General features: G+C 31.1%; 1 protein-coding gene across 3 annotated transcripts in view; it reads left to right on the forward strand.

Moving 5' to 3' along the window:
- The first annotated feature begins 4473 nt into the window (after positions 1-4473).
- The window catches only part of LOC127732056 (uncharacterized), a 99028-nt gene continuing 86374 nt past the window's right edge, over positions 4474-17127 (forward strand). For 2 of the 3 annotated variants that reach the window (XM_052241105.1, XM_052241106.1), the window contains exons 1-4: positions 4474-4557; positions 5740-5928; positions 10230-10339; positions 13956-14043. In XM_052241105.1, coding sequence (XP_052097065.1) covers positions 4503-4557; positions 5740-5928; positions 10230-10339; positions 13956-14043 — 442 coding nt within the window. In that variant the 5' untranslated portion in view covers positions 4474-4502. Of the gene's footprint in view, positions 4558-5739; positions 5929-10229; positions 10340-13955; positions 14044-14457; positions 14581-15236; positions 15417-17127 lie in introns of all 3 variants that reach the window. The other variant, XM_052241107.1, reaches the window with a different exon arrangement.

The raw sequence follows: 17127 nt of genomic DNA on the forward strand, positions 1-17127 counted from the left end.
TGTAAGGTTGGGATCGCATTTGTTTACATGAAGACGCATTGGTTGCTAACTCCGGAAGAGTTTCGCTGTTACTTTAGACCAACGTCAAGTGCACACAAGTTCAGACACACTAAATCCTTATCTATGAATGCTGATGCTTGTGATTGAACTGTCTACAGCTTATCGAACACCTAGGATATCCTATACGGATTGTTATTACATTTAAACTTGTGCATGTTAATGTTGTTTTGTTTGCTAAATTGTATGGAACATTTTGTTTTCAAATTTATCTACAATATAATGTTTCATCTTAAAAAGTACGATCCTCATACCAGATTAAAGATAATGATTTTCTAAATTAAGACACAGTGTTGTAAGTTGTATTGTCAACGGTTAATCGGTTAACCATCGGAATGACCGAATATCAAATAACAAAAACATAAACCGGTTGTTCGGTCCTTACATTTTGATAAATTTGATATGAATGTACATTGAATTCATAAACGACAATACCAAATTTTAAAATGTAGTACTTAATGAAACCATGATAAATTGTCCTATATACTTGATCAAAAGTGACAAAAATATAATTCTAATATAATGACCTATATATCGTCAACCAGTATAATCACAGTAAATCCACTTTTAGCTCAAGCGCATAAATACACAAAACTGACTGTTCCGCGTTTCGCATAACTTATTAATACTACCAGGTATTCTCAATTTGCGACATCAAAACCCACAGTTTACGTAGGCCAAGATTCAGATACAAAATAGTTATTTCTATTATAAAGCAAAATAAACAAATCAGTCCATTTCAATTTATTTTTCGGTGTGAAATTTCATAAAAACGAAAATTCCGCGAAATGATGTTATCGTCTTTGCATGTCAACTACACAAGGTGACGTCATATGTATGCTTCACGCATCAATGTAAACACTAGGCGTTTAAAAGAACATATATAGGTGAAAAATGTGATTTTTTAAAATTTATTATTGAATAATGTAATATTAATAATATTATCATATGGAGGTAGAACGGAACAGCCAAAACAGTATCGTGTGTATAGGGCTTTCACGGTTAACAAAATTACCGAATTTGTCCTATTAGAATAAATAATTCATGTCGCTCGGAATAAAATAATCGAATATAAATGCCCAACCAATGGTGACAAGAAATCATTAGATTCTTTTTTTAATTCGGTAATGAACATAGTTGATATACGTATTCAACATTTTAAAGATCATTTTACTCCTAACAACAACCATATTAGCCCAATTTCTAATTAGCACAAAGACATCTTGATTGTCAATTTTGGGCACATTATAAATAAAACATCAGTCACACGGTAAACGTTTAGATTTGAAGAATGAATATACATAGAACAGTTGCAAGCTGATCTAAATTTACTATTTGGTTCATTATTTCACTTTAATTCAATATGGTATTGACTTAAATGTAAAACTGTCAATTGCCAACATTCAAGACTTAGTCAAATTTCAAAAGAAATGCTGATTAACTTCTTAATCGGCAGAAAAATTATACAAGTAACCGGTTAGCAAAATAGTTCAATTAAACAACACTAGTTTTAAGATACTACATGTAGTATTGAGCAGGAACATCATCTGCTGTTGTATGATGGCTTATAATATGATACTAACATCGCACACTTCATAAATAGGAGATAGTATGAATGAAAGTAATCGTTTAATGCAGTTTAATAATACAGGTATTACAGTTCACTATCAGCATTTATACAACAATATTTGATCTTGTCGCAACATTTCCATTTCACGGGATTCAAATATCCATACTATCATTTAATTCAATTTGAAATCTGATCATCCGGAAATAATCCGATGTCTACTTTTCTTCCCACCCTATTCCGTATTTTAGAACTTGTTCGAGCCAATACAATCTTAATGACATTTGTAAGCAACCAAACAGAACAAACTTCGGATAAGTAATAATTTCAAGATGTCATATGTAGCAACTGAAACTTTTAGCTTCGCATCGTTATGCGATGCAATAAATAGAAAAACAATATTACAAATAGGACGTCTTCGAAGTCCTCTTAACAATAATGAAATGAAAAGATATTGGTTTTGATGCATAAGGAAAACGACCATTTAATAATAAAAATTAAAAATATTCGAGTGTTCTTATGTACATGGTTATACGTACAGTGTACGGCCATTGTACAAAAGTGCCTATAGGGGTTTCAAAGAATAAATAATGTTGTTATGCCAAAAGTTTACTTTACATCATCGATGTATCTAAACAGATGATTTGTACTGTCTGTATAGATTTCACCATCTTTGGGTTGTTATGCAATTGCAATTTGCACAAACAAGGGCAGTGTGGTTATGACATCTCCATTTTCAAACTTAACTTGAAGCAAAGAATCATGTTTCTGGAGTAAAATTCGAACACATTTAATTGTTAAAACAACGCGGGACTGGGTATTCAAATAAAAAATGTATATAAGTAAACTATGATTGTTTAATATACATACCCCGTTCATTTTCATTGATGTAACGAACGGCAATTATTGACATAAAACTGAATCGTAAAAGTCACGTGATGACTTCTATAGTTAGATATGACATTGTGTTTTCTCCAATTGAAGATAGACGTGGTAGATTTTTTTATTAAAATGAAGTTAAAAAATTCAGATAAATTGAATTTGGAAAAGAAACGGTCGTGTTATATTCTTAGCTCTTAACCTCTGTAGATACTATTTTTGTTTGGTTTATAAGTCTTCACGCGCAAATTTTTGGTCTTGCAAGGAAATCGCCGCATTTTTTTAAAAATATTTTCAATTCTATTCTCGATGCATTAGGTTTTATTCAACGAACATAGAGTTTAAGTGTATGTTTGACCTGCGCAAGTTAAAGGTTTTATCTCTTTCATTTTCTTTTTAATGACAATATAAAAAAAATTTGACACTTTCATTGCTATTTTAACAAATCTAATTAAAAATTGGTTCTAACCTATGACTTACGCATCTATCAATCTAAAATAAATGTATCTGAAAATACACTTTCACTTTTCTGTCTTCCAAAAAATATGCATATTTCAAAGTTGCTCATTCGACAAAATTAAACCTCTTACAAAGAATTCTAAATATTTTAAATATGAAATAAGTCAAAGCCTAATAATGTATACAACATGCCTTAATTTGCATGTTGTAAATTAAAAACGTATGACCGGTGTCGTCAACTTGTAACGAGTGTGAAACAATAATGCCATAAATTGCTATGTTCTGAAAAGATACGCACAGCAAGTAACAAACTTAACTCCATACATTTTTAGAAGCTTTTCTATTATTGTTCAAGTCTTATCTTCATGGTTTTAGTTGAAAAGCAAAACATAAGCTTTATGTCAATACTGTACTAAGTATGAAAACAAACTTATTGAAAATGGGCGTGTGGACATAAGTGGGTTAGAATTAGGGCAGGCATGGTGAGATATCATTTGAAATAAAGCATAAATGGATTTGTAGATTTAACATCTCAAACCTAAACATGTTTTTTTGATAATAGCTGTATATAATATTGAAAGATGACATAGTTAATCTATAATTTGGGTTAATTGCAAGCCTTTTCATATTGTGGTGTATTCGCCTTCGAGGTTTCGTTCTCTGTAACCCGCCATACTGTTGGTCTTTGTTTAAAACATGCATTGCAATTCTTTGTTGCAAATCTTTGATGTAAAATTTAGTTTTTGTGGAGTTAACGAATGATCCTTCTGTAAAGGTTCTCATCTTATAACCGGTAAATGTACATACAAAAAGTTAATCATATAAGATATTGCAAAATGTTTTTACTTAAGGACGAGTCCAAAAAAAAACAATTGCAAAAATATTTAACTGTTCCCCAACAAATCGGATGTTGTAAAATATTTATTAATGCACAATATCATGTTTATAGTCATCAAGGAGTATTTTATACAATTCCATTTTTCCAAACATAACTGCTTTAATTTTAGTTTGAAAATTGCACACACTATCTATAGATATTTTGTTTTTAGTATTATCATTGCAATTGTTCTTTTCTTTATTATATATTCTAACGAATTTGATTAGTTCAGAACGAGACATATGTTCAATTGCATTTAAAAAATAATAACTATGAATGCAAAAAGGAAATGTTTTTATGGGCTAATAGTTCAATACAAATAACGTTTTTGTCAAATTTTTCATCCGAAAAGAAACCTTCCTTAACAGTCGACCAAATTCTTTCTGGTTTAGAATATGCAATTATATGTTGAACTAAATCTATATCAATACATTTAACAAATTAAATAAATTGCTACAATCTACGTGCATGACCATGCTGAAATGCATTGATTATATCGTGTTTTTTTGTCATTTTTTAATACTGTGTATTATTGTGTGTCCACCTCTGATATATATAACTTACAGTATATCACTTATACTTTAATTTCCCATAGGTAAATATTTCATGACGAATACTTCCTTGTTGAATTTAAGTCATTCTTTATTGTTGTAACATGCAAATATGGAGAAACGTACAGTCCTGGTTTCAGTGTTTCTTACTTTATGGAAATGTGAAGGTAAGAAATGTTATGGATATTGTTTCATTTTGTTTAAATTATTATCATAATTATTTTTATTATCATAATAATTATTATTGTCATTATTTACTTCTCTTTCAATTCATAACATGTCAACGTGTCATGTTCGATTTAAATCTACTTTGGTTATACATGTTATATTGTAAACATTAATATCGTCGCACTCTTTTTTATAATCGTTTAGCTTTTCCTTTGATTTTGTCGGTTTTTGTGGACTTCCCTTTTTTGAAATAACCTTGGATTTCGGTATTTTTATTATAATGTTTTTGGACCAAAATAATCATGACAGAAAGAAAAAAATGAATCCAATGCCAATTTAGAATGTTGTCAAAATTAGAACTACATGGTTGTCTACTGCATAACAATATTGATATTACTGGTGAAAGGCACTATTGTTGACAAGAAAGCCTGTTCTTTCATTGTCTTTATTTATATTTTGTTGGGGCTTTTTTATGTCTTCTTGTTTAATTTGTCTAGCTGTTTTTTTTTTATTTATTTCTGTTGGATTTTTTATTTCTTCTTGTTTAATTTGTCTTGTTGTTTTTTTATTTGCCTCTGTTGGTGTTTTTTTATGACAGGGGGTTGTTAATTGTTCGCTTTTGATTTTATTGTTTTTGTTTTTTGGTGGGATATGGGTTTTTTTATGGAGTAGTTTCGTTTGCGGGACGAGGGGACGCTTTTTTTACCCTCTTGTAAAAATAGATGTCATTGAGTTCATTTGCTACACAAATAAGGGAAAAATTTATTTATGTTTATTGGCGGGAGGGGGGTTCCTGTCCAATAGCCATAGTAATAAATGATAAGACTTAACATATATATTGGCTGCTTTTGTGCTAAGCACCAACAATTTGGAGTAAGGCTGAGAGCAGACAGGTTGTCTGAGTCAAAATAATTTGTCCGGGATAAGAATGATATCGTTCTGAACATACATGTTATATTTGCCGCTGGAAAACAGTCCTCAGTTAATTAAAATATCGTGTTGATGGTCTTTTCTTTTCCTTTCGATGATACATTGACTTAGTGTTTACTATTTTAATGACAGTGTTGGAAATTTCTTAGTATGTTTTCTTTACGAAAAATTAAGCAAATGTTTCTTTCTTTCGTTTTAAATAGCACTCTCTTACAATTTGTAAAGAGAATTCTCATTTCTATATTTAACAGAATTGACCATGCAAAATGTAACGTTTCAAAACACAAAACAAACATGGAAGAGTGCTGCTAATTTCTGTTCAGGTAAAGGTGGAGTACTCGAGAGTAACGTCACTTTTTTGAGAGAACAAAACGAATTCAAAAAGAGAGATGTTTGGCTCGGCAAATTCAGAACATTAACCAATTGGACATATATTAGAGGTTGGTGCATCTTTTTGGATATATTGGGTAAACGTCAATGAGACAGCAACATACTAAAACACCTAATCGAGAAATTCCCCATGATTTCTTATTGAAAGACAAATAAAGTAATGGGCAAACACCTGCAAACAACGCATTTTTCTTTTAATAACAAACATGCATGTATAGAGAATTGACTTGTCTGAAAAGCAACCACCGACGAAGCACCTGGCATTGCACATGCACATGGACATGTTGTAGGGTTAAGCAAGTTCTATCTTTAAGATCTCAACAATTCTAAGAAGAAATGATAATATACAGCACTGTTTGGTATAGATATGTGTTGTTTTCAGTTTTGATCAAATTACTTTTTGTGTTCCAAACAAATGCAAGAAAGCGAGACATGCAGATGGTATCTAGACAGTGTGTTCGAATATGTCGTTTTATTACGGAAGCTTATTAGGGCCATCTTTTTTTATTCTAGTTTTTCAAATTGTCGACTTTGATCTTGGAATTATACACTTTAATATTGGAATTTCCAACTTTAATCTTTGAATTATCAACTTTAATCTTGGAATTATCAACATTAATCTTGGAATTATCAACTTCAATCTTGGAATTATCAACAATAATCTTGAATTGTCCACCTTAATCTTGCAATCTCCAACTTTAATCTTGGAATAATCAACATCAATCTTGGAATTATCAAAATTAATCTTGAAATTATCGAATTTAGTCTTGGAATTTCCAACTTTAATCTTGGAATTATCAACTTTAATCTTGGAATTTCCAACTTTTACCTTGGAATTATCAACAGTAATCTTTGAATTTTCAACATTAAACTGGGAAATTCCAACTTTAATCTTCCAACCCTCATTAGTCAGACACTGATTTTTCCGACTTTCAGTAGTCGAGTGAATATCTGTATTTAGAATATCGTGACTTTTGGCTCACTGAACTCTCGCCTCGGCCAAACAGTGCACTACAGTTTGATGTGCTTTACTTTACTTTTTGTTGGTGATTGCTATTTTAAACATCGATACAACCCCTTTCATTGATATAAGGCTACATGAAGCTTAACAAGACTTTAGATACACGTCTATTTTTCTTTAACATTTTACAACAAAAAAATTAGTCGCGAAAATAGTTATAAGTAGAATAGGATAACGGCGAAACACAATAAACTATGGGCTAGAAGTAGAATATCAATAATTTCCAAGATTAAAGTTGATAATTCCGAGATTAAAATTGGAATTTCCAAGTTTAATGTTGATAATTTCAAGATAAGGGTTGATAATTCCAAGTTTAAAGTTTGAAATTCCGAGATACAAGTTGGAAATTCCAAGATTAAAGTTGATAATTCCATGATTAAAGTTGGGAACTCCAAGATTAAAGTCAACAATTTGAAAAAAATAAATAAAAAAAGGATGGCCCTAATACGCTTCCGTATTTTATAAATAAAGATGAGAATTACATGTACATGTATTTGCTCCTTTTTACTGCAGTTTGACTAATATCTAATATCGTGTTGAGCAAAAAAAATACGAGATATTCTGAAAGGGAGCCAAGAAACTGTCCTCCTACATTGATTTTCTTTGTTATCAATTCGGTTACATCATATAACAATAAGGACATGTGGTATGACTGTAAATGAACAACATTCGCCAGAATCCAAATGATTTTGAGGTAAGCAAGCAATTCATAGTCATTGTGTGGTATTCAAAAATGAGCAAATTCCATGCCGTATAATCAGCTTAAAAAAGGCCTTCTTGACAAAATATGAAATAATTTAAACGAGAAAAACCAACGACCTGATTAATGACAAAACAACAAACGGAAAACAAATATGACAAATAGCAACCAAAAACTACCACTGAATTACAGACACTCGGCTTGGAAAAGGCACATAAATCATGTAATGGGGTTAAATATGTCTATGGGTTGTACAAAGGTGTTATTGTGAAACGTGTCTTTTACCTAAATACAAAAAGTTACAGTTTATTGAAGCAAACACATTAGCTACCAACACTACGTGTTTATTCAGTCGTGTTCTTGAAAATAGCAAAAATTTATAAATTGCATACCAACGTTGTTTTTTTTCTTCAGAGGAATGAAGTTCGATGAAATAATTACATTAATGAAAACCAATGAAGGACGTTGTGTCAGTTTCTTTAGAAGAGTTAAATTAAATTTAGTGACAAATTCTCGAATATAATCAATAAATAGTCTACTGACTTTTACGGTCAGTATTAAGTTATGTTCAAAAGCTCGTGATCCGTCAACGTCAATGGAAATGACGATTTTATTTCATCGTTTAGGTAGATCGAGCGTCCTCCGCCATCTTGAATTGAAAAATAGCAGAAAACAATCGTTCTAGATCTTAAATGAAATGGGTAAATTTCGAGAGAACAATGTAATTCATTTGTAGAACTGTTTGACATGTTCAACTAAATGAAGAATGCGTTTGATTCAATATTTTTTAACTTTGCCATACAAGAGACATGAGAGACAATTCAGAATTTTATAAATTTACCTTTTTTTGTTATTTAGCAAGAAAACTAGCCTAGTGACCCCATTTTTCATATTTATTTTCTCAAGGAACATTTTAAGAGCTATTTTTTTCATATTTTTTCTATCGATTAGTTTCTTTTAATCACACAAAATTTTGTTATTTCCATACATAATCTATTCAAAATATGATAATTTTACACAAACATACGTTTTACTGTTTTTGAAAAAAAAAAACATGATATAAACTACATTTTGGAAAATTATAAAAAAAAACTCTATCGATTTTGATTTAGAACCCTACAGCTACCTAAAATAGTACATCCGTTTTTACCATTTTTAATATTGGCTATTTATGACCTTCTGTCAGAAGTTGTACATGAATATCTGTGAAGCAGTGCAAGCGATGGTAAAATGAAATACAGTCTTTTTACAGATTACCGTCTTTTGACTTCGGAGTATATAGTTTTTCGACAGGTTTATCTAATTTGTGTTAGAACATTCTGTTTCTGATGAGTCAAGGGAGAGCAACCAAAATAAGTAAAAAAAAGCTAATATTCGGTGCAGTTTTTTGGAAAAAAATATTATTTTATGTTTTGCATAATTACTGCACATTTCTTGTATTCCTGGTGCTTTCGACTGGAGAACCCTCGTACACAAGCATCGCACAAGTTGGCACTCCGAGGCGGGTTGGGAGCAAGAAGGTGAACTGTGGTTTATTTTTATCAATAGTACCGCTTAAGTCGACGCTAGGGGCCGTCTTGACCTTGTTGTAGGGTATGAATGATTCGTTCATTGTTGAAGACCCTACATCAACTGTCAAGATGAAAAACAGGAATAAAAGCCCTGTTCATTGATAATTTTCTATGTTTTCTATGTATTGTGTGCAATTTTGTCCCATGTACATTTATTCCAAATCCTTTCATTTTCTAATGACTAAATCACTTCGATGTAAAAATTTGCAAAAAGGAAAATAGTCTTTCGAAACCGTTAGTAACGACCTTCATCTTACAAATGCCGATGTCATGTTATTTTGATAATACACATTAATCGTGCGTTAGTTAATTCCGAGTCCTTTTCATCAATATCTTTACAAAGTGTAGTTTATACCCACGCTCGCTGTATTACGGAACTACAGAACCGAGAACTATAATCTAAACTTGTTTCTGAAAATTCTTGGTGAATATTCCATCAGATAATATACACATACCTTGCATTTGTAAAATGAAAAATCCCTAACAAACTTATATCCGTGAGTGTCAACAGTATTTCTTAATTTCTTATGTACAATGTATCTGATGACTAATATGATATTAGGGCTTCTGTAATCGAATCAGCAAAAGATTGGTCTTAATACATGTAGTACTACAGAGTGATAGTCCAAAAAAAAGAGTGTTTTGGTGGGATTTTTTTTTTTCAATTTGCAACCATTACTTTTTTTATTTAACAGATTTTTTTTTTCGTTTGAATTTTCAAAGGTTCTTTTAAGTTCAATCCTAGGTTACAATCACACCGTATTATTTTCCAATTTACAAACTGCAAATGGGCAGTAAATGTTCTTTCTTCTGTCTTTTATCTTTTTTTTCAATTTTCGTTGAAATATAAAAAAAAAAATGTTTAATCACGAATTTAAAAATTTAATTGAAAACAATTATACATGTATTTAAAAAAAAACAATAATAACTTATTTTAGAATGTTATATCCTGTCGTCTCAACGTATACATATTTTTTATAAAGTCAAAAAAGTTAAATAAAAAATTGAATTTAATCTGAAATCCTTACGTTAAAGGTCATGTTTCTTTCTTTCTTGTAGGGTGTTATTTAATTAATGGAAACTTCCAAAGCTTTGAACTTGAACTCTCTAACACTGCAGAGCTGCAATGCCAAATGTTATGCGATAAATACAAATTCTATAGTATTAAGGTAACGTATAATTTGTTCAATAAACATGGTTTCAGTAAAATAGATCACTGTAACAATTGATCGGTCACATGCGGCATAAAGGTTCATTTACTACGACTCTTTCATACTCAAAGAGCAAATAAACTGTGCTGAAACTAAGTTAATTTTCCGAGCGAAATATGTTCAATATTATGCGCTTTTATTTCATTCCATTCATTATCGTTATAGGTTTAAAGGCGAAAGATACACAATACATAAAATCGGTCACCCGGGAAATAAACAATATCACGTACTTGCATGCCGATAGAATTATGATTTACTTCAATTTCGTTTTGAGTTGGAAATTAAAGCTTTATTGTTGTTCTTAATAAAATGTTACTAGTAAACCATGTAGATATATATATGTAACATCTCAGCAAATACTGCTATTTACAGCCAGGAGGCCAAAAACAGATTACCGATGTATTGCTGACTAGTGTCTTCATTTTTGTTAATTCCTGTTACTCAACTTTAGTTTTTTTTAGTAAAGCTTAATACATTTCGATCTTAATAACCATAAACATTACAGTTAATCATGTGAAGCTTAACTTAATAAATATAAACCATAAGTTATTTCTTACTAGTTATTTCTTGTCGAAGTCTAGCCTTTACTTTTGTTCCTTTTTGGTTTTATCGGCTCTTCAACGTTCGTATTAGCTTCTGAATTTTAAACGATTTTGACGTCGATTATCACTTAAGAGACATTTATAGTCGAAATGCGCATCTGGTGCAAAGTATTCGTAACATTAAAGTTATAAATATATGTTTTGTATTTAATTAAATAGCAAGCTCATTTCGTTTATTTTCCGTCTAACATATATTACTGTAAGATATGTAGCACTTTTGAATTGAGAAAAATGATTGTTGGAATATCATATTGGGAAAAACCCAATGATAATGTGCATTGGAATGGAAACAAGCGAGTTATAGTAAGCTATCCGATCTTCCATGTTAACTGTGAAATAATTGTTTAACAAAATCTGGGTAAAAAGCGTGTAGCAAGGAAAAACGCCATTTAGACGCAAATTAACAAGTTTTTATACTTCTCTACTTAAGTCGCATTTGTTGTTGTGATCAGGATTATTGAATGGTACCCCAAGGGCGACTGAATAGAAGTATTGTCACTTCCTTTCCTCTATCAATCGGCAGTTAAACTCTTGCCGTAGTTCGGCGTCCGTTTAGTTGTGCGGGATGTACAAATACACAGCTTTCACGTACTGTCAAAATTAAGACGTTAATATGATGCCTCGAGTAGAGCGAATGGCGCGCTCTCTGCACGTCAAGAACACTTGCAACAAATCTTTGAAGTGACTTGTTGCATCGCCAAATTTTTTTCTCTATCCAAAATACCCTTATTTTCCAGTGGTAGTCCAAGTTTCTCCGACATTTATTCCTGACATACTCTATTAAGGATCTACTTTGTTGAACGTATTGTTAATTTGGTCTCGTCCGGAATATATATATAATATTTTTTAATGGACGTTAAGCAATCAGTCAATCAATCAAAATTGACTGGTAGACGTTCTGTGTTTGTAAATAGAAGACATTATCTCATCGACAACAAAATTCAGTGAAAAGGTGATTCCAAAGAATGTTGACCAACATTTGGGTTATGACTGATTTTTAAGGATGGACGGATATTGATTGTAAGTCGAAGTGTCTGTAATTAACTACTCCATGGCACTTTCTTTAGTTTCAAATATAAAATTTGGGGTAACCGTTTTTCTTTTTTTTTGAGATTCGAGCAGTTGAAATCAACTGCATGATACACCAGAAATATACAAAAAATATAATATATGGAAAGTCATTAAAATCGGCAGGTATTTTTACAATATCAAGATTTTCTAATCTAATTGTCCACAGATTATATTTTAATTGATATTTGTTTCAAAAATAAATGAGGAATCGTTTGGTGCAAAGAAAGACCTTTGCAACCGTGCTAGCGTTCAAGTTATATCCCTTGAAAGTTTAATTAGAGGAAAATGATGTCTAAGTGACGTCGCCACAACTTTTACGCTATATAAGTAACGCAATTACATTGTTGTGCCATGTCGTATAAAATGCGTGAGTGTTTATCTACCATTTTGCCTATCATTGCAAACGATCAATAAATAATTCCTGATTAATTTGCAAGGACATGTTTGCCCCCAAACAAATGCAGATTTACGTAATAAATGTTTTGCAACTGAAAAAACTTTTCTGTCGGATTTTAATAGTCAATTTCAATCATCATTATTCTACCATATTTTATAGATTGAACAATTATCTGCACTGTTTTAAATGCTTGTATTGTCTGATTTTTACGAATAAAACATTAAAGTTACTGATCGAGTTTGATTTTGTTCCGGTAAACACAGCGCTGACAGTATAATAAAGCTACGTATTTGAATCGATTCTGATGTTGGGATTTCATACACACGTCTTATTTAAATTTCTGCTTGCGTTTATTCTAAAAGCATAGGGACACCGATCTTCTTTTGTAGAACATTAAATACACCGCGGTAAAAATCCCGAGATCCTAATCTTGTTAATTGAATAGGAACAGCTCGTGTACCTAACAACAAACGTGTACACAATATGTACCTGTGATTATTTTCCTTGGAAGCATCTATGACGTAGACCCTGTTCATAACATCTGCACATTAAATTTCGTTTTTCTTCCTCTTCCTCCTTTTTTCAAAGTATTTTTGTAAGTAAATTTTAATGAATATCGTCACTTGTGAAAAATAGTAACTTCCAAAGAAGATAATATATATACTATAAAAACAAGATGTCGTTAAATATCATTAGCAAATACTAGAAAAATTGAAATGGATGAAAGTGGAGTTTTGTTTAATTGATCATTCATTTTGTTATCTCAAGTTAGTCATACATTTGAAGTTATTGATCATAACTACCTCATCGTGGTTTTACAATGTACAAAATGTTGAGGTAGCGCTTTGTATATTTATCTCAAAGTAATATAAGGCTGATAGCGATACTAAGAATCGCATACAACTTACTGCATTTGTTACCTCCCTGTGCAAAACAAACTCCTTTGCTTTTGGTTTCCAATTGCCCATCTTAAGGTTATTGATTGCTTACTTGGTATTTTCTCCTTTTTTATCTATTAACCAATAGGTCCAGGAACACAGTTATCGTCCTTTGATATTCGTTTTCAACAAATATAGTCCCTAGTGTGGACAGTGTGTTACTGGCTTTTTTTTTATACCCATTCCAAATTTATTTCTTCATATTGTATGCCTCAAATAGCAAGTAGGGGGATACAATTAAACTGTAAAAAAATTTGGGTCATGATTTTTAAAGTGAAGTAGTGATTTGGTCCAGCTAAACAAAGGTTAAAAATAAGTATTTCGGAAGTTGTCAAAGGAATTGAAGACCCCCTTAACATACAATCGTCCATATTTTGAGTTAGAGCTGATAAAGTTTTCTATAATTTTGATATAATTTGTTCCAAAAGTAGTACACCACACTGTAAAAATATTATCGAGAAAGCGCAGGTGGGATTTTGTTAATTTTCATTTATTGTCTAAGAGAAATGCACTACGAAATAACTGTGTTATCGGGCCATTAACAATTTGAACTTCGTCTTTTAAAGGAGGCAGATTGCTATTGTATTGTGAATATAAGTTCTTTCGTTAGAAGCACGGACTGCAATTGTGTCGGCTGCTACAAAGTTTGGGAACGTGAGTATATTTACACTTACCTAGTTGATAGTTCGTTATTTTATTCACTAATTTCGATAACAGCAAAGATCAATGCAGACAGTTTCCTATTCATACTTGTCTGAAGTTTATTTAAGATAAAACAAAAAAAAATCTAACTTATTGATAGAAATGAACATAGAAATTAATATTTCTTGCAGATCTAGAGGAGGTATAAACCAATGTATTCATAGTTCATGAGTGTTCCATACGAAGTAAACACAAAATAAGTCATTTGTATTTTACATGGTTTGTTTCCCCCAAATAAATGAACAGATGAAGCGTTGTAAACTTAAAAATCAATCTGTTTTCGTGTAACTTTTTTGGAAGAGTTAATAATTTATTATTTTTTTTACTAAGATAATTCACCATATTTTAAAAGTATTTTTCTTACAGATCGACTTCCCAACTTTGGTACAGCAGAGAGAAACCAAGAATGCATAGCTACAATCAAATGTGACAGTGGACAATTCGAACGTAGTTATGAAAACTGCAATAAAAATCTTAATGTAATCTGTGGTAATAAACATTTACTAAGAACATGAAGAATTTATCTTAATATATTTAAAGTAATAAATTGTTGCATTTTATTCATGTTGTTAAACTGGAAGTTCTGTGACAAGAAATGATATACAACTTTTATAATGCAACGATTTTCTTACATATAAATATCTGGTGCCAGGTATTCTTCGGTTTGATATAGTACATGTATCTTATTTTTTTGGAAATGACATTCACTTTTAAAATGTATCTTAAATTTTAATGAACAGGGGAAGGTTGAGTGCTTTCACAAATACTCCACCACATCGTTAAGCCAGTAAACTTGTCTTTTTCATATGACCTTGTGGTTTTTAAAAGAACTGTGTGCTTATTGCAAACTTATAATGATCAATTAAAATGTGTTTCACATCTAGTCTCGATTCCGGGCTATTTATTGTTGGGGAACATATGCTGACCACTATACACATTTTTTCCTACTCTTTATTAAGTTGTGATATATCATGTCCCTCTAGTATTTTTCGCCTCTCTTTTAAAGATAAGGATGTAACGTTTGAATATAATTATTCAAAGTACCAGGTGGCAGCAGAGGAATCGACGATTTAGGGGTGGTATATTGTTGGAGATCATATGATGACATTTAGACACGTGTTTTCTAATCTTTATTCTCGTTACAGATAATGATGCAGAACTTGGATATGGTTATGGTAACTACCAGGCGGCAGCAGAGGAATGTGAAAGACGTGGCTCTTTTATAAAATGGCATTCAGACAATTTATGTGTTTTACCAGGAAGACTACCTGAATATTGGACAAGTGGAACACGACATATTGAAACTTTTCTTATAAGAAAAGCATGTAAGAATTTTCAATCACCATACTATAGCTTATGTTTGTGTCTAAGATTGAAATCTATATAATCTATAATTGGAACGAAATTTCAAGACAGAGTTGATTGTTAGTTTTAGTATCACCAAATCTGTACAAAACAGTTTTAGAGATTATCATGATTCTGATCGTCATTTTTGTTTCAATCAAGATTAGTTTTAATTCAAATGCCAAATTTTATAATACAAACCGGTACAATTACACTTAGATCTATTGGTTCAATCCGTATTGGAAAATATCATTACACCATGATTCATATTTTAGAATCTCACTTTTTTTTTTATAAACAAGGACTTTAAGCAAACTTTTGCCAATCAAAAGCGGATCATTTCTCTCATACCGTTTGACTTCTATAAATAAATGTTCAGATACGCCACTGGACACGGCTATGTACACAGTTATACAATTCAGTGTTTTAAATATGATTAATTTGGGTAAACATGACTTATTAGGCCATTGTTTGATATAAAAGCTAGTATGAGTATACAATTTCACGCAGGCTTATAATTCAATTGACATTAGAAGGAACCTTCAAAACATAAAAGATGAATACTTTATTTCTCCTTGTGCACCATGATAATATCTCCTTTATAGTTATGATCTGTTTATTGCGAGTTTGCATTGACCTAAACAAAAACTGCATGTATACAAGACGAACACAATATATGTTTGATGGCTCTGTCCTGAAAACTAAACGAGTGCAATCCTTAACCCATTTTGGCCTTTTACAGACTTTGACCACATGCCATATGAACACGAGCTCATCAAAATTTTTAGTACTGTTAAAACATTGCGTATGTATTCATGTTGTTTTCTGTCTTTGCTGCGTTTATTTGTTTGTTTATTTTGCTATTTTTATATTTAAGAGGGAGTTCGTTTGTTCTTTTTGTTGTTGCTGCTAGTTTGTATAGATTTAATTTCTTTTATATGTTGTATGAATGTAATACTACGAAATTTGATATACAGTATGCATCTATTTACAAACTGTACCGGACGTAAGGAAAAGAATAATCAATCTAAAAGCATTATATAAATTTGTACCTGTAGTCTGTTCAATTTTTTATATTTTTTTCAATTTAAACTTTATCGGTTTAGTATTTGAAAATTAAAGTGTTTTATATATACACTGTATATATATATATATATATTCAAGAGTCTATCCTAAATTGAGGTAAATTATATGGCTTTTTAAATACCGTTTCGATTCCTAACATCACTGAAGAGACATTAATTGTCGAAATCCGGATATGGTGTACAAAAACCTTTGCACCTTTTGTTAGCGGTATATCATCTTTTCCGCAAGTTTATTGTTTTCTGTTTAGTATTAAATTTATAATTAAGATCCATTTATTACATCCGATTCGGTGAACAGTTTATTTGGCAATCGCCAATGGCAGTCAACAGGATTTAAGAACATTTGTTGTTCGACCTGCTAGTCAAATGCGTTTTGTCAAAATATACTTTTTCACTCTTTTGGTCTTTTGGAAAATGTTGTTTGTGCTGTATGTAGAACCCCCTAACAAGAAATTTGTTTTGCTTGCACACGTATAAAAATTGCGGTTTTTATCCAACGCAATCATAGGTTTGAACATTGTTTTAAATTTAGACTTGTTTAAATTTTTTCATTTGGGCTTGTATTATATTTGCCTTCGGGTTTATATGATCCGTTCATTCTTTTTTG

Source organism: Mytilus californianus, unplaced genomic scaffold, assembly GCF_021869535.1.
Source record: "Mytilus californianus isolate M0D057914Y unplaced genomic scaffold, xbMytCali1.0.p SCAF_22, whole genome shotgun sequence".
NCBI classification, from domain to species: domain Eukaryota; kingdom Metazoa; phylum Mollusca; class Bivalvia; order Mytilida; family Mytilidae; genus Mytilus; species Mytilus californianus.